We start from the raw sequence: 14,917 nt of genomic DNA, 5'->3' as shown, positions 1-14,917 counted from the left end.
AAAGCGTGGGTGTAGGCAAGGCTGTGCAATATCACCACTTCTATTGGATTTATTTATAGAGACGCTAGGTCAACTTATAAGACAAAACCAAAATATTAAAGGTATTGTCATGTGAGGAACTGAACATAAGGTGGCAATGTTCGCTGACGATGTAATGGTGTGTCTGGGCGAGCCTGAGAGAAATTTCACTGAATTGATGTCCATTATATCTGAATTTGGAAAGTTATCTGGCTATGAAGTCAACATTTCAAAAACCCAGGTAATGACACTTATGTTGTTCCAAAAACATTATGCAAAAAATACAAGATAAATTGGGAAAATGATAGAATTAAATATTTAGGTTTTCATCTTACTAGGGACCTCTTCGAGCTCTTCTGGGTGAACTACAAGCCAATATCTGCGGCATAAAAGCGGATTTGCACAGGTGGAATCTGGTTCCCTTCTTGAGTCTCAGCTCCAGTATATGTGCTGTTAAAATGATTGTGCTCCCACGTTTACTTTACCTTTTTAGAAACCTGCCTATAGAGATAAGTGAAAATCAATTCAGGGAGTGGGACAAATGGATTTCCAGATTTATTCGGCAAGGCCGGAAACCAAGGATCAAATATGCTACATTCCAGCTGTCCAAAGAGAGAGGCGGGTTGGGATTGCCATGTCTAAAGAACTATTACTATGCTGCACAGATAACTCCCATTTTATTTTGGTGTAACGAATCATACAGTGCTAGATGGAAGGAGTTGGAGGTTAATTTATCAAATAAATTCCCCATCCAAGCTGTAATTTCAGATAGGAGTCTAATGGGTCATTTAGAAAAATTGGGGAACCCTTGGTTGAATCACACACTTCAAATCTGGCAGAAAGTAATTAATGCTTGTGAGATACAAAAAATGCTGAGGATTTTCAGATGGTTTGCTTATGATTTAGATTTTATCCCTAATAGACATGACTAACTTTAAGACATGGATGAGGTATGGTCTCACAACACTCCTCTCTCTTACTCAAAGAAACATAGTGGACAGCTTTGCATCCCTGACGGACAAATATGGTTTAGTACAAGAAGATTTTCATAAATACCTGCAATTGTATTCATATATTGATCACAGATGTAAATTGAGTAACCTCACTGCAGTGGAATCTGATTTTTTCCATATCTTGAAAAATGCTCTAATCATGACCCCATCTAAATCAATCTCAAAGCTGTACACAGCCCTCTCTTATGCTGACAAAAACGACACTCTATATGTAAAAGAGAAATGGGAAAGAGAATCGTGGATTGAGATTTCAGAAGAGGCATGGAGCAGTATCTGGTCCTTCCAATTGTCAGCATCCAGCTCTATGAGCTGGAGAGAACACTGCTGGAAGAATGTTATTAGGTTTTTCAAGACACCTTATCAGGAACGTAATAAGGATGCACATATGTCATGCTGGAGACATTGTGGCTCGATTTCTGCTAACCACTACCATATTTTCTGGGAATGTCCCAAGTTAAACATTTTCTGGAATGAGGTCCAGGCTTCCCTCTGTAAGGTCTTCAATACTCAAGTTCCTTTGAGCTTTGATGTTCTGTATTTGGGCCGTATATACTTTTTGGAACAAAGAAGTGAGATTAAGTTGCTTCAGTTGCTTTTGGCAAAACAATTACACGGAGATGGTTAAACCCCGTTCCACCATCCTTAGATGATTGGATTGGAATAATTATCAAGATATTTAGGATGGAAAAGTTGACTTATCAACTAAGAATTCAAATTGTTTGTTTGTTTGTTTTTCAGAAAAATGGAAGGATTTTAGTGTCTATATTTATAATTTATGGAAATTGTACTCTTTCCTGTCCTCTCCAAATAAACAAAAAATTAAAAAAAAAAAAAAGAACTTAAAGGATTATTGTGTCCGTTTTAGCAGCAAAAATCTAAACTCCTCTCGTACCGAGGGATCACTCTGGTGGGATTTTGACCCATTCCTTTTGCGTCGCTGCTTTATTACCTTCACTTTGGAAGGTTTGCTATCGTTCCAAGTCTTCCATTTGCAGATAATATCTCTAAATGTGGATCTCTGGATTCCCGGAGCCTTTGTAACCCCTCTCAGACCAATATATTTCAATCACCTTCTTCCTCATCTCCTCTGGAATTTGAACTTTGGAACAGTGTGCTATTACTGAGACCTTTCAGCTGACTTCATGCTTCTGAAAATGGTCTGTTTAATGGATGATTTGATGGAAGAGAACTGGTAGTAATCAGGCCTGGGTGTGTCCAGAACAGCAGATTTCAACACATTTATGTAGCTCTTGGTTTTAGGAGCAGGCCCAGTTGGTATTAGATCATTCTTTTGCTTTGGTAAATACAATTATCATTTAAGAGTTGTGTTTTGTATTTACCCATTCGTAGTTGGAAGATCTGACACAGTTACACAACATATGCTAGGCACCAAAATAGAAGAAAACAGAATTTCAATTCAATTCAATTTTATTTATATAGCGTCAATTACAATCAAATTGTCTCAAGACGCTTTACAGAACCCATATGCCTGACGCCCAGAGCAAGCCCAAAGGCGACAGTGGCAAGGAAAACATCCTTTTAACAGGGAAAAAACCTCGAGCAGAACCCGGCTCTATATAGGGGGGACCCATCTGCCTGCTGGCCGGGCGGGTTGAGATGGACAGAGGAGGGCAAGGGGGAGGGATGGGAGAAGAGGGAGGGGTGGGAAAGCAAGGAAAATACAACGCACATTTGGATACATGTATGACAAGATATGTGACTCAAACAAAGTATAAGCTGACATTGAAAACTGACTCATAATTTACTCTAATGATGTACGGCTCTGACATTAAACATACTACATATATAGCTAGCAGTAAAATTCAAACAGTATGTAAATTAGCATAACAATTATAGTGAGGGCGATGCAGAGTTGACTGGTGGAAAAAGGGAGTTGGAAGCGGAGGGCTGGAGGAAGGTCAGCGGCAGCATCCCACAGTGGACATGGTGAATTTACTCTTATGATGTACGGCTCTGACATTAAACATAAGAAGGGAGTTGAGTGCATTTTCACAGATCTGCACATGCCTCTGGACATTATTATACAAGTAAAATGTAGTGTTGTAATTAACCCAGAGAGGAATAAGTAAATACTAACCATAAATGTACAACCAGATTCCATTCCACAAAACTTACTCAAATCAAACCCTGAAAAACATTATAATAACTCCTCTAGTGTGGGTAGCAAATAGAAAAGGTCAAAAATTAAAAACAGCCCAAGAGCGATGCTACACTTTGTAGTCTGTGCAGTGCAGTGTTGTAGAAAATACGGCTGCAACACGGTCTCACGGGGATTCGTGAAACTGTTACGTAAATTTTTTGTTTCTTTTTCGTGCGCACCAACACGATTTCGTCATGTTTTCGTGCCGCTCACCACGAAATGTTTTTCGTGTTGCTCACAACGAAACCCGCTGTGGTAATCACAGCTGAAAGTGGTTTATACCAGCGGATTCATGACGATCTAAGCTGTCCATCGGCGTATACTGCTTGTGTGATCGCGTTTGCGGCCGCCGGCCGCCGGACATTCTTGAAATTCCTATGCAAATTGGGGAAAAAAAAAAAGGTAAGTGTACCACCGGGTTATGGTTATGGTTAGGGTTATGGTTAGGGACGATGTCATGCAAAATATAGCGTTGGATTCGCCATGGTTTTACATTAAAAATATAATACACACATTCGTTTGAAATACGTTCTGGGTGGCACGAAAAGTCCGCCGTTTAAAATACATTGGTGCGCATTTCGTGGTGAGCGGCACGAAAAACATGACGAAATCGTGTTGGTGCGCACGAAACCGAAACTAAAACTTACGTGACAGTTTCACGAATCCTCGTGAGATCGGGCTGAAAATACACAGATGACACGCCACCAGAGTAATGACTTCTCCAATAAATGTTTTATTGTTTCTATTTTGTAACTGTGGGAATTGGCAGGTACAAGCTGAACAAAAGTGACCTGTTAATCTACCACAGCAAGCCAGGAGATCTCAGTGAAATGAAGAAATGTAGACTGAAGTTTGTCACTTTGTCAGGTTCACATGAAGTACATGGGAAATGACAGGAGTATTAGCTAACAGTATAACTGTGTCACGGGAATAGCTCAATTTGTCATTAAAAAAAAGCTGACTTAATTTTTGTTAATGAGCATGAGACCATGAATACTTAAATTAGAGTTGTCAAAATTACTGTGTAACGTGGATTAATCCATAATCATGATTAATCGGATTAAAAATTTTAATGCAGTTAACCCATCTGCAGTGCAGAATGACTTAAATTCCCTGAAACGTCTCTCGCAACGCATTTTGGGCAGTTTGTTCAAGTAGACTTCCAGTCGCACATGCAGCCGTGCATGCACAAATGGGCAGTTGATCTGGTAGTGGCAGAACCAAGCAAGTCCACATGGAAGACGGTAAACAGTATGGCTGATTTATTGGCCACCTGATTAAATCAGCCGATTATAGCCTTTTTCAAAATAATCATAATCAGCTGGAGTTTTGACAATTAAAAGCTGATGTATCATTAATTTCTCATAAAACAATAAATGCTGTTAAGTATCTCGCAGAATGATGTCCTGGCACCTTTTAAGCTTACAGCCAGGCAACATTACAGGAGTGGGCTGAGCCGACAGGCAAGTTTTTAACAACGTTGTGAAATTATCAGTGACTCAACATGCCTCCCATTTCAGTTCAGAGAAAATGTTAAAGTCCAAATGATTGGTTGTCTTCAGCAACCATCATGATGTCACTCTTAGATTTAGTTTGTCAGAAAATACTAGAACGTGACCCAGGCTGGAACAGCAACTCACTGTGTGTGTTGTTATGGAGGAACGTTTGTGTCGGACTATTTGTGACTATTACATATTTAAAATGCATCTCTGTCAAAGATGACATGTTTTGACATCTGAGAAAGGCGTCTCTGGTTTTCATTTTGGTTCATGTGAGTTCTGACTTCATGGCAAAGAAAATAATGGAGTAGAGAAAATGTGATGTAACGTTACAGGGCATCAGAGGGCTGCAGAAATAATGTTTTATCAGTAACTTCACTCATTATGTTGCTCACATACAAAAAATGAAGAGTTCATTTGCAAAAACAGATAACTCTGTTTTGATAAATTTTCAGAAAACTTTTTTTTTATTGTTTACTTGAGATAATATCAATCAAACTGAAGTTGAGTGGATTTGACTCAGTAGAAAAATGCATGGCAAAATAGAGAAAAAATAATTTATTAATGTTTTTCAACATAATTTTTATTTTGAAGCCCGAAACTGGATTTTCTTCATATGAATCATTTGTTTAGCATATTGGCATGCAGAAACAAAAATCTAAAGTTTCAAGAATGATTTCAAAATAAAGAATTTCACAAAAGAAAACGGCACCTGCCAAACACAAAGTCACAACAGTCAATACCGAGTATGGCCTCCACTAACAATGGTGGCCTTTTTTGGGCCTTTATATAGGCCTTCAAAACCCATTCTCAAATTGTGCAGATACTCACTGAGTATTGATTGGTGTATATTTGGTTCACTTTTGCAAAGTGACCAACCCATGTGCAATGAATCATGACAAAATGACAACTCATCATTATCTCAACTACCAGGGCACTAGATCATCAGTAAATCCACAATGAATAATTACAACCCCCTACACGTAGAATTCTGCATTCATTTCTACCTTAAAGTTTCTCTTGACTGTCAGTATATAGCTATATATACAGTATATATATATATATATATATATATATATATATATATATATATATATATATATGGGCTTTGCAAAAGTTCTGTTACACTTGTTGAGACATTCATGAAAATGAACACAAAGATTTTTTGGTGCAATAAAATAATTTTTATTTTCCAAATATTTCAATATATGTGTTAATGACAATATTAATCAGAAATCTGGCCACCCTCAGCTGCAATCACACGCTCCAGACCAGACCTGAAGGCTGTGCACACCTTGCGGACATAGTCCTTCTTCATTCCTGCCCACACACGGTTGATGGAAGTCTTGAGCTCCTCAACACTACTGTGCCGGACCTTGCAGGCCTTACCCTCAACGTGCGCCCACACGCTGTAGTCGAGGGGGTTGAGGTCAGGTGACTGTGGCGGCCACATGTCCTTCAGCCAGAAACTCAAGTTGGACCCTAACCACTCTTGCACAACCTTGGCAGTGTGGGCTGGTGCACCATCCTGCTGGAAGACATAGTCTCCCTTCTTTGTGATCTTTTTCACCCACGGCAGGACTTTTGTGGCTGTTCTTTGCGAACTCAGTCATTTTGAGCGTCGGATTGCTTTGAAAGGCCTTTCTCACCACCGACGCTTGACAACTCGAGGTCTGCCTGATCGTGGTCGATCTTTCAGGTCTTCACCATTCTTGAGCCTCTCTGCGACAATGTTCAGCTGTTTGGCTATGTCAGACTTGTTGTGGCCTGCACGAATGAGAGCAGATATCTCAACTCTTTTGACTTCCACCTTCATACAACTTCATCACGAACAAATTTGTATTAATGACACCTGCCTATAAGGTAGGTTTGTTTAATGGAATTTTTCACTCCGACATGTAAACATCTCTAAAGATCATGAAACCGAGTGTAACACAACTTTTGCAAAGCCCGGTATGTATGTATATATATATATATATACAGATATATATATAGATATATATGTGTGTGTGTATGTGTATGTGTATGTATATATATATATATATATATACATACACACATAGATTTAACCTACCTCTAATTTGCAGCAACAAGAAGTACAAGACAAGATGTATTGAATACTCATTTAAAGATTTACTCTTTTTTAAGGTTATATAAAGGTTTAATGCTTTGTTGCATGTTTTTGTACTTGAAAATTCCTCTCTGTTGTAAAATTAAACAAATACTAAAGGACAAAGTATTGTAAAACAGTAATATGTTCTGCCTGTAATTCATCTTTTTGTTGTTGTAAGCATTAAGGGGCTCAAAAAGAAGTTATTTTATTCATTTAAATTAATTGGCCGATTAATCAGTTATCAGAATTTTTTCTGCCTAATATTGGAATCGGCCTCAAAAAATTCATATCAGTCAGGCCCTACTAAACAGCACGTTGGCCCTCTGGGTGGGAAATTTGAAGACAAAAACACTCCAATATGGAACAGTCGACCGACATACAGTAATATGCACACTCTGCAGGAAGGAATTTTCTTTTCACCAAAGCACTTCCAGCTTAAGGTACCAGATTAAAGCAAAGGATGTGTTTGTCTGGGATTCCAACATGAATTTTAATCATTTGACGGCAATAATTTAAACAATTAAATTGAGTGAAAATAATGACTCAGAAATCATTTATAAAGCTTAAATCATTAAACTGCAGTGTGTTGTTACAAGGGGTGTTTATATGGCTTAATGACTTACTGAAAATGTGTTACTTAGTACTATGGGTTGCTTTTTATAAAAATCTATTGTGCTTCACTGGATCATGGATCATGTTCAGAAATTGTGAAAATGGATACAGTACGAGCAGTAGGGTCTCATGACACTTGACTTGGTCTGGGATCTAAGATTACTGATTAGGAATTTTGTGTTTCATCCCATCTGACAGTGTGTGGGAGATCGCGGGTGAACAGGATGGAGGTCTGTCGGTGCTGAGGACCTTCCGGCTGATGCGCGTGCTGAAGCTGGTCCGGTTCATGCCGGCCCTGCAGAGGCAGCTTGTCGTGCTGATGAAGACCATGGACAACGTGGCCACTTTTTGCATGCTGCTCATGCTCTTCATCTTCATCTTCAGGTAGGCTGAAGAAGAGTGAGTCATTTTGAATCCTGTCTTACACTGAAACAACATACACAACCGTTACTTGGAAATGTCCTTATTTTTGAAAGACAAACTTTTTTTTTCAATGAAGATAACATGAAATTCATCAGAAATACAGTCTAGACATTGTTAATGTGGTAAATGAATATTCTAACTGGAAACAGCTGATTTTTAATGGAATGTCTACATAGGAGTACAGAGGAACATTTCCAGCAACCATCACTCCTGTATTCTAATGGTACATTATGTTATCTAATCGTGTTGAAAGGCTAATCGATGATTAGAAAACCCTTGTGCAACTATGTTAGCACATGAATAAAAGTGTTAATTTTCATGGAAAACATGATATTGTCTGGGTGACCCCAAATTTTTAGACGGTATTGTATTGTTAATATTTTCAGGTCTAACTCCCATTCTGCATTAAAAGTGTGGATATGGATCAGCTGGTTCAGCAGGTTAAATTTTATATATTTATATATATATATATATATATGCAGGCTGGGAACAGTCTATTTCTTGTTGCTAATGGAGGAACGCCAAAGCAGGGAAAAAAGCAAAGAGAGTTCAATCTGTGACCGTGGAAAAAGCTCTCTCACAGGAATTGGACGCACAGAGGTGTGGAATGAAAGTAAATTGGTGGATCAGTCCATGGTAACTTCTACATGAGAAGCAAGAGGCACTGAGTAGCAGAGATGAGTGCGACAAGAAGAATAGGATCAGTTGATAGAATGACAAGACTAAGTGATTTACACTTTTAGTCGGCATTCCTCTGTTCTGCCTGGTTAGGCTTTGTGGCTGAGCTCAACAAAAATACGAACGTGTAGAGGTCCTCTGCACTTGTCTGATACACAAACACAGTATTGATCAATAAATAAGAAACTGAATAGATGTGTTTTATTGTGTGTTGCACACCCTCTCCAGTAGTTTAAAGCAGTGGTTCTCAAACTTTATTCAGTGATGTACCCCCTTAGAAATATATTTTTAGTCAAGTACCCCCTGACACGGGCAAAACATTTTTGGAAGAATAAAGAGGTACAGTGCTGTAAAATCAGTGTCTGATTTATTAAAGCCAAACAACTTATATCAGTGAACCTGACAAATACATTCATATTGCAAACAAAAAACAAATAAAACAAAAAGAAAAACAGAAGACGGTGACCACCAGGAAGGCATAAAACCAGTCAAAACTCAAATATGCAAAATGCTGCTAATTTATATTGGTCTCTGTAATAGTACAAAATAAAAAATATACAGTGCCTTGTGAAAGTATTCGGCCCCCTTGAACTTTTCAACCTTTTGCCACATTTCAGGCTTCAAACATAAAGATATAAAATTGTAATTTTTTGTCAAGAATCAACAACAATTGGGACACAAACGTGAAGTGGAACGAAATTTATTGGATATTTTAAACTTTTTTAACAAATAAAAAACTGAAAAGTGGGGCGTGCAATATTATTCGGCCCCTTTACTTTCAGTGCAGCAAACTCACTCCAGAAGTTCAGTGAGGATCTCTGAATGATCCAATGTTGTCCTAAATGGCTGATGATGATAAATAGAATCCACCTGTGTGTAATCAAATCTCCGTATAAATGCACCTGCTCTGTGATAGTCTCAGGGTTCTGTTTAAAGTGCAGAGAGCATCATGAAGACCAAGGAACACACCAGGCAGGTCCGAGATACTGTTGTGGAGAAGTTTAAAGCCGGATTTGGACACAAAAAGATTTCCCAAGATTTAAACATCTCAAGGAGCACTGTGCAAGCAATCATATTGAAATGGAAGGAGTATCAGACCACTGCAAATCTACCAAGACCCGGCCGTCCCTCTAAACTTTCACCTCGAACAAGAAGAAGACTGATCAGAGATGCAGCCAAGAGGCCCATGATCACTCTGGATGAACTGCAGAGATCTACAGCCGAGGTGGGAGAGTCTGTCCATAGGACAACAATCAGTCGTACACTGCACAAATCTGGCCTTTATGGAAGAGTGGCAAGAAGAAAGCCATTTCTCAAAGATATCCATAAAAAGTCTCGTTTAAAGTTTGCCACAAGCCACCTGGGAGACACACCAAACGTGGAAGAAGGTGCTCTGGTCAGATGAAACCAAAATCGAACTTTCTGGCCACAATGCAAAACGATATGTTTGGCGTAAAAGCAACACAGCTCATCACCCTGAACACACCATCCCCACTGTCAAACATGGTGGTGGCAGCCTCATGGTTTGGGCCTGCTTTTCTTCAGCAGGGACAGGGAAGATGGTTAAAATTGATGGGAAGATGAATGGAGCCAAATACAGGAGCATTCTGGAAGAAAACCTGTTGGAGTCTGCAAAAGACCTGAGACTGGGACGGAGATTTATCTTCCAACAGGACAATGATCCAAAACATAAAGCCAAATCTACAATGGAATGGTTCACAAATAAACGTATCCAGGTGTTAGAATGGCCAAGTCAAAGTCCAGACCTGAATCCAATCGAGAATCTGTGGGCAGAGCTGAAGACTGCTGTTCACAAACGCTCTCCATCCAACCTCACTGAGCTCGAGCTGTTTTGCAAGAAAGAATGGGCAAGAATTTCAGTCTCTCGATGTGCAAAACTGATAGAGACATACCCCAAGCGACTTGCAGCTGTAATTGCAGCAAAAGGTGGCGCTACAAAGTATTAATGCAAGGGGACCGAATAATATTGCACGCCCCACTTTTCAGGTTTTTATTTGTTAAAAAAGTTTAAAATATCCAATAAATTTCGTTCCACTTCACGATTGTGTCCCACTTGTTGATTCTTGACAAAAAATTAAAATTTTATATCTTTATGTTTAAAGCCTGAAATGTGGCGAAAGGTTGAAAAGTTCAAAGGGGCCGAATACTTTCACAAGGCACTGTACCTCTGCCATACACCAGTGCCACTCCCTTGGTGAAAACGCTGCTGGTTCCGGGGTAAGCGAAGCGGGTGTCTGGTGAGGCTGAGGGCCAGATTGGTGCGCACTGTTCGTGGTGGATGTGGAGCGGTACCTCGCCTTGATGTCTCCCGACGTTGGTTGGACCCTGTCGCTGTCTGCTTGGTATGGCTTGGATGACATGTTTCTGCCCCACGGTCCCTGCTCTCCTCATCCCCACTGGCACGGGATGGATCCGGGGAACTTGCGGCCTCTGCGTAGGGACCCATTGTAAGCTGTTCGCCCAGACCCACCAGATCCTGCCAGGTTTGCCCTAGTTAACGCAAGATCACTTGCAAATAAAACATTCATCCTAAAGGGTCATTCCATGTGGTTTCATCAGATGGTGGTTGCCGCACCATCTTCAAATTAGTCCTAAATTTGTATGCCATTAGATAGTCACAAAAGTATTTTATATGCAAAATTGTAGGCCTGTAGCTCAAATAGTTTCTGAGTTGTTGGGGTCTGAAATTTTCAGAATTTGGGCTATAAAAAGCCTCGCCAGCGTTTTTTGGATCTTTAAGTGGTTATTTCTCAGCCTCTAGACATACAAGAGAGCTGTGAGTTGATAAACAAGGCCTCTGCATGTAGCTAGTGCCCCGCAAACATCCCCAGGTGTTTCCCTACACTCTGCAGGCCATGGGGGCTTGCTAAAAAAAAAATCTATTTGAGGAAAGCAGGTGAAATCCTCCTGATCACATGCCCTTTTCCACATCTCTGCTTTCTTCAGGAAACCACCCACCTTGTCATACAGGTTCAGGATGCTGGTGTCCTTGCCCTGCAGGGACATATTCAGTTCATTCCTGAATATATCTGCCAGATAGCAAAGCTTTGCAAGCCAGCCCGTGTTCTCAGACAAGGTGGCATGGGGAGATTCATGCTCTGTCAGAAAGGTGTGCACTTCAGCTCGCAACTCAAACAGCCTGTTCAGTATTCTTCCATGAGACAGCCAGCGTACTTCAGTATGCAGGAGCAGTTCTGTGTGTTCAGCTCCCCTATTTTCACAGAGGCTGCGGAACAAACGTGCGTTAAGTGGCCTTGACTTGATGAAGTTTATAACTTTAATGCTGTCATTCAAAACATTGTGCAACACAGAGCTCATTTTCTTGGACGCTAGCGCTTCCCTGTGAGATGCCGGGATTTTCTTTTTTAATCCGCGCTATGAGCCCTTTCGCGCTGCCCGTCATTGATGCAGCCGCATCTGTGCAGACGCTTCTGCAGGATTCCCAGCTGATAGCGTTTTCAGTGAAAAACGTGTTAACGACATTAAAAATGTCCTCTCCGGTTGTTCGCCCCTCCATTTGTTTGCAGAATAGAATGCGTCCACAGATGTCGTCCGTGTCAACGTATCTTACAAATGCAACAAGTTGCGCATTTCCACTCACATCTGTGGATTCATCCAGCTGCAGTGAAAATGAGTCGCCAAGTTTCCCCACAACTTGTTCGACAATGTCTGTGCCCATGTTATCTATTCTGCGGCAAACAGTGTCATTAGACAGAGGCACAGTTTTTAATGTATCCGCTGATTTTTTTTGTCCAGCATAGTTTCAGCCAATACAACAGCGGCGGGGAGCAGTAGGTCTTCCGCTATGGTGAATGGTTTTTTGGCTTTAGCAACGAGCAAAGACACCGCGTAAGACGCCTCCAGGGCTTTGGCTGATGTAGTGGAGGCTTTTCGCATTGTGACTTGGGATGACTTGAAGTCACAAAGTTTTCTCCTGAAGAACTCTGGTGGCTTACCAACGTGACATCCATGATTTGTGGTGAGATGCCGCTGGAGATGTGCCGGCTTCATGCTAGTGTTGGCTAATTTCTCCCCCCCAAAAAAACACATTAAAAAAAAACATACTCTTCCATGTACTTTCTGTACTTCGTCGGCTCTGGTTTTGCCTTCTTTTTCACTTGTTTATCCGTACTTTCAGCAGCATTGCTGCTGCGCTTTAGCCACGTCTCCATAGTTACAGTGTTATCATGGTGACGACAGGTCGTTGACGAGTGCGCTGGGTCAGTGGGTCAAACTAACTTGGTGGGGGGAGGGAAACAATACTGAATATAAAATTCAGTGCATGAACACACATTTATATTTTATCGAACTTTTTACAAAATAAATTTTCCCAAGACTTATTATTAGAATGAGCCTACTGATTTTTTAAAAGAATTTTAAAAAGCTTCACGTACCCCCTGCAGTACCTCCACGTACCCCCAGGGGTATGCGTACACCCATTTGAGAACCACTGGTTTAAAGGGCATTTTGCAAACTTTGCTTAACCCTCAGAAACATGAGCAGTTTCTATGTCCTGTTAGCCTAGCCGCGCTAGACCCAGCTCTTAAGACACAAGGGTCTAGGAACGCTCGCCAGGGAGGGAGGCGGGCTAAAAGGTTGTCTTTCAAATCACTCTGCAGCAATTGGGTAGGTATACAACCAATCAGCGCAACGAATAGGCTGACGTAGTTCCTAGAGCGGCGGATTGTGGCTAAGTCCCATTAGCTTCCCAACCAGCAGAGCCAACTGGTATATTAAGGATTTGCCATATCCCGTCGTCATAAGTCCAAATACGTCTTTCTTCTCAAGGAAACACTTCAGTGCTGTCCTTTGTTTATCTTTCAAGTTGAATTTTAGCTTCAAATCTTTAAGGGCTGTGGCCAAAGCCGAGTCAAAAGATAACTGTTTATTGTGCGCCGGTTGTTTCTGTCATAATCTTCGCGCCTCTGTCGTCACTTAGTTACGCCCGCCTTCTGACTCTACACTTCATGCTGATTCGTCTGGCCAGTTTTAGGAGCATCCAACCTCGAGCCGTATGGAGGGTAACTAGACCCACCCTGGCAGAGAATTAAATTCATTGCCGTGGGTTGTCTAGCGTGGCTAGGCTAATGTCCTGTCACATTTTGACTCACTGCAGTAAAAAGTCCTGCATAACTATGGAAACAGCACAACAATAGTTAGAAGTTCAGAAAAGTCAAAGGTATGATGCCATGTATCATTAAAAATACAAAACAAAAGTTATATTTCTTTGATTATTTATTTTAGAAATATTGCAAAAACCTGGAGTCACAATGACTGCCATTTTGTTCCAGGTTCTCTGTATATTACAGATGATTAGTTCAATGATTGTCAGAAAGTCGATACATTTTTTCAGTTTTTATAGTTTATTGCGGGCTCCACAGTGGCATGATGGTTATCACTTTCGCCTTGCAGCTAGAAGATCCCTGGTGCACGTTACCACCTTCCCAGGATCTTACTGCATGGACTTTGCATGTTCCCCTGTGCATGCGTGGGTTTTCTCCGGGTACTCCGGTGTCCTCCCACAGTCCAAAACATACTGAGGTTAATTGGTAACTGTAAATTGTCCACAGCTGTGAATGCGAGTGTGCTTGTTTGTCTCTGTATATGGCCCTGTGATAGACTGGTGACCTGTCCAGGTGTCCCCTGCCTTCACCCTAAATCAGCTTGGATAGACTCCAGCTGCCCTACGACCCTAATGAGGATTAAGCGGTGTATTGATAATGGATGGATGAATAGTTTGTTGCTCTGAAACATGCTGTAATTTTGGTACTTTCTTTTAAAGTTAACATTCCTCTCAAACCCACCCATCGGATATGGGGTTTTGAGCCTGTCTGTATGTACGTGTGTTAGATTTATCTGAGCATTTAATGCTTCATTTCAGCAGCTTGTTGGTTCTGTGTGTATATGCAGATGCATGTATGTGAGAGTGCTTCAGCACACATACACAAACACACACAGAGTTCCAAGGGCCTTGTACACACGTGGACAAAATTGTTGGTACCCCTCAGTTAAAGAAGGAAAAACCCACAATTCTCACTGAAATCACTTGAAACTCACAAAAGTAACAATAAATAAAAATTTATTGAAAATTAAATAATCAAAAACAGCCATCACTTTTGAATTGTTGATTAACATAATTATTTTAAAAAACAAACTAATGAAACAGGCCTGGACAAAAATGATGGTACCTCTATAAAAGATTGAAAACTATTTGACCAGAGTGACATGATTAACTCAGGTGTGTCATTTAATTGACATCACAGGTGTTTCCAAACTCATAATCAGTCAGTCTGCCTATTTAAAGGGAGACAAGTAGTCACCTTGCTGTTTGGTGAAAAGGTGTGTACCACACTGAACATGGACAACAGAAAGCGAAGGA

The 14,917-nt window shown here is 40.6% G+C and overlaps 1 protein-coding gene across 1 annotated transcript in view; it reads left to right on the top strand.

Moving 5' to 3' along the window:
• Positions 1-14,917, top strand: part of cacna1g (calcium channel, voltage-dependent, T type, alpha 1G subunit) — a 695,215-nt gene that overhangs the window by 425,469 nt on the left and 254,829 nt on the right. Inside the window, 1 exon segment of the mRNA XM_051939241.1 lies at positions 7,615-7,800. Within this exon segment, the coding sequence (XP_051795201.1) occupies positions 7,615-7,800 (186 nt within the window).

The sequence above is a fragment of the Acanthochromis polyacanthus genome, chromosome 19, assembly GCF_021347895.1.
Source record: "Acanthochromis polyacanthus isolate Apoly-LR-REF ecotype Palm Island chromosome 19, KAUST_Apoly_ChrSc, whole genome shotgun sequence".
In the NCBI taxonomy this organism is placed as follows: Eukaryota; Metazoa; Chordata; class Actinopteri; family Pomacentridae; genus Acanthochromis; species Acanthochromis polyacanthus.
The sequence above is the reverse complement of the archived record's forward strand: the minus strand, read 5'-3'. Positions and strand labels throughout refer to the sequence as shown.